The sequence below is a fragment of the Neltuma alba genome, unplaced genomic scaffold (genome assembly GCF_004799145.2).
Source record: "Neltuma alba isolate B1F8T4 unplaced genomic scaffold, ASM479914v2 tig00006132_pilon, whole genome shotgun sequence".
Taxonomy (NCBI): domain Eukaryota; kingdom Viridiplantae; phylum Streptophyta; class Magnoliopsida; order Fabales; family Fabaceae; genus Neltuma; species Neltuma alba.
Window position 1 is genome coordinate 36593 of NW_021634362.1, and position 3109 is coordinate 39701.

The window sequence follows — 3109 nt, forward strand, 5'->3', positions numbered from 1 at the left end:
TTAGACCTTTTTTTTAAAAAAATAAAAATTAAAAGGTGAAACCATTTTGTTTAAAAAGAAATAATAATTAGGGAAAATCCCAAAAAATGTCAATTCGCCTGAATTTCATAAATGACAGATTGAATCAATGACCCATTCTGTCATTTTCGAAATTTAAAGACCTAATGTGAGATTTGGTATATTCCAAGGGCTTTTTCTGGAATTTTTCCTAATAATTATACCCAAAAAAAAAAAAAAATAATAATAATAATAATTTGTCAGGTGGAAAAAGGAGAGAAAAAGAAAAATTCGTTCCCAAGCAGGCAAGTACCAACTTGACCGTTGAAGACGCACCAATTTTAAAAACCAAAGCCAAAAACAGAACTAGCCGTTACGCTGGTTATCTTCAAAGCCCTAATTTAGTGCGCCTTCAGTGTTTTGCAAATCGCATCCTACCAGTTTTTGGGCTTTTTCTTCTGTTGATCGATTCAGCCGAATCCCTCACTTCGATTTCAGAACATAGCCGATCTAGTATCCTAAGATTCTTGTCGATTCAAACATAGATTTTTGGTAATTCAAAGGAGAACCAGGAGATGGCCGCAAGAACAGTCGCTAAAGACATCATCACTCTTCGTGGTTCCGCTGCAATAGTTAGCGAGTTCTTCGGTATGATAACTCTCCTTTGTTCTCGTGACGATTTCTTTCATCCAGAAATGGTTAGGGGTTTTCGAATCTGACTTTTTTTAATTTTTCCTGATCAGGATATGCTGCTAACAGGTGATCAATTCTGAACTTAAATCCCTCTCTCTCTCTCTCTCTCTACCTCCCCCCCCCCCCCCGGATTTCAAATTTTGTTTGGTTACACTGGTAATAATTATTTTGAGTGGGAACTTTCTCTCAGTATTCTTTACAATCGGGGAGTTTACCCAGAAGAAAGCTTTGTGAAGGTCAAGAAATATGGCCTCCCAATGTTGCTCACACAAGATGAGGGTGTCAAATCTTTTATTGCCAATCTAACTGCTCAGCTATCTCGTAAGCCCCTAATTCCTTCTTCTTTATACCGTGACTAACGGTGGTTAATTAGCGTAAGTTGAAACTTGAGTTTTATTTCTACTTGACAAAAGTGGTCTCAAACATATCCACTTCCTTATCATTTTGATGCTGCCAATTCCAACTGAACCGAGACAGAGCACTGTTTTGATGTCTTTAACCTTTTTCCAATTTTATGATTGGAAGCGATTGTAATTCATGGAGTAACAAAATTTTGGAACTTATAAACCTATCTTGACTTGGTAATTATAGGGTTAAATACCTATTCTCTTCATTATCTTCTCAATGCTGCCAATTACAACTGAACTGAAACAGAGCACTATTTGGATGTCTGGAAACTTTTTCTCAGTACAATGCTTGGAAGTGATTGACTAAATTCAGAGAGTAACGTAATTTAAAAGATGTAAACTTATTTTGACTTGGTAATTATAGTGTTAATAGACCCACTGCCCTTCTAGGTGCTGTGAATTTTCACTTAACTGAGAGGGATGAGTAATTTTGATGTCTTTGATCATTGCTAACGATTGAAAAATCTGAATCTCTTATGCTGCGAAGAATGGCTTGAAGCTGGGAAGTTACAGAGAGTTGTCCTCGTTATAATGAGCAAGGCCACTGGCGAAGTCCTTGAAAGGTGGAATTTCAGCATTGAGACCGACTCTGAGGTTGTTGAAAAGGGGTAAAGTAACCGAATTTCCATCTGAATTTTCGTTCTCTTATTTAGTTATTTTTTAGGGAACTATAAATGTAGACACTTGAAAAATGAAGCTTTGTGTATGTTATACCCTTGGAAAATGTATAAGATTACGCTAGAAGAAATTCAACAATTCCTAATTCGTCTTCTTATTAACACTAGCATCTGAAGTACTCTGCTCTTCATTTACGTTTTTATTTTTTATTTGAACTTTCAGCGTCTCGAGGGAAAAGAGCGACAAGGAAATCATGAGAGAGATACAAGCAATTATGCGACAGATTGCTTCAAGCATTACCTATTTGCCATGCCTTGATGAAACTTGTAAGCTTCATAAGGAAGCATCATGAACAGAAAAGTTGCTACCCTGCATCCCCCCCGGGGGGGGGGGGTTCCTTCCTTCCTCTTCACTACAATGAAACCTAACATCAAATGGGGTTCTCTTGTTTCAGGTGTCTTTGATGTGTTGGCATACACTGACAAAGATGTGGCGGTTCCATTCACTTGGGTTGAAAGTGATCCAAAACTCATTGCAAATCCTCAAATGGTGAAATTGCATTCCTTTGATACCAAGGTGTGAGGAACCTAAATGTAGTTCAACGAATTTCAGGTCCTTCGGTTACTTGTTCAGATACTAATTTTATCTTGTTTCTGCAATGTAGATTCATAAAGTTGACACTCTTGTTTCCTACAAGAACGACGAGTGGGATGAACAATAGAGCCACACTTATTTTCCTGTTTTCGTTCTATTCTTGTGTTTGTACTGTGAATCTTCTATTCACATATTGTAGAAGTGTCTAATGCCTGTCAATGTGTGATATGGTTAACCCAGTCTCAGACAGTATAAACCGCACTTTTGTTTTATTGTTCACCTTGTTCAGCGTGTAAGGAACGCCAAAATTGTAGTTGACTATCATTTCAGTTTTGTGACACAGTGATAACTCCAGGCAAACACCGGTCTGCATTGATCATAATAGTAAATTCTTGGTTAAATTAGTTTAATGATTCGTTAACTTTCTTCGTGGTCATAATATTCATGTTTATCGCAGCTAGGGACAGCGGATAATAAACAAATTATGCATTTTGTAACCTCTGGTTCACAAATTTTTTTTTTTTTTTTAAAAAAAAAGAGTATTCTGCAACTTCAGAGTCAGCTTTTGTTGACGGAAAAAGAAAGAAATAAAAATCCACCAGCTTTTGATTTTATAGGCAACCCCTTTAGGATTCCCGTTTGGTCAAGTGCATAAAATTCGTGTTCTTATCAGATAAATTTACTTAATAGTTGAAAATTGACAAAGATGATCTTGTGCTTGTTTAAAACTACTTAATACAAGTATTTATTTTGTTTCACCTAAAATGAAACAAAATTCTTTTCATATATTTATCTTGTAT

General features: G+C 36.2%; 1 protein-coding gene across 1 annotated transcript; it reads left to right on the forward strand.

Moving 5' to 3' along the window:
* Window positions 1–428: 428 nt before the first annotated feature.
* On the forward strand, window positions 429–2668 carry LOC114749707 (mitotic spindle checkpoint protein MAD2). Its single transcript, XM_028938250.1, has 7 exons — window positions 429–645; window positions 741–756; window positions 881–1011; window positions 1585–1705; window positions 1938–2041; window positions 2170–2291; window positions 2380–2668. The coding sequence occupies exons 1-7, from the start codon at window positions 573–575 to the stop codon at window positions 2434–2436; spliced, it is 624 nt and encodes a 207-aa protein (XP_028794083.1). The 5' UTR covers window positions 429–572; the 3' UTR covers window positions 2437–2668.
* The last annotated feature ends 441 nt before the right edge of the window (window positions 2669–3109 follow it).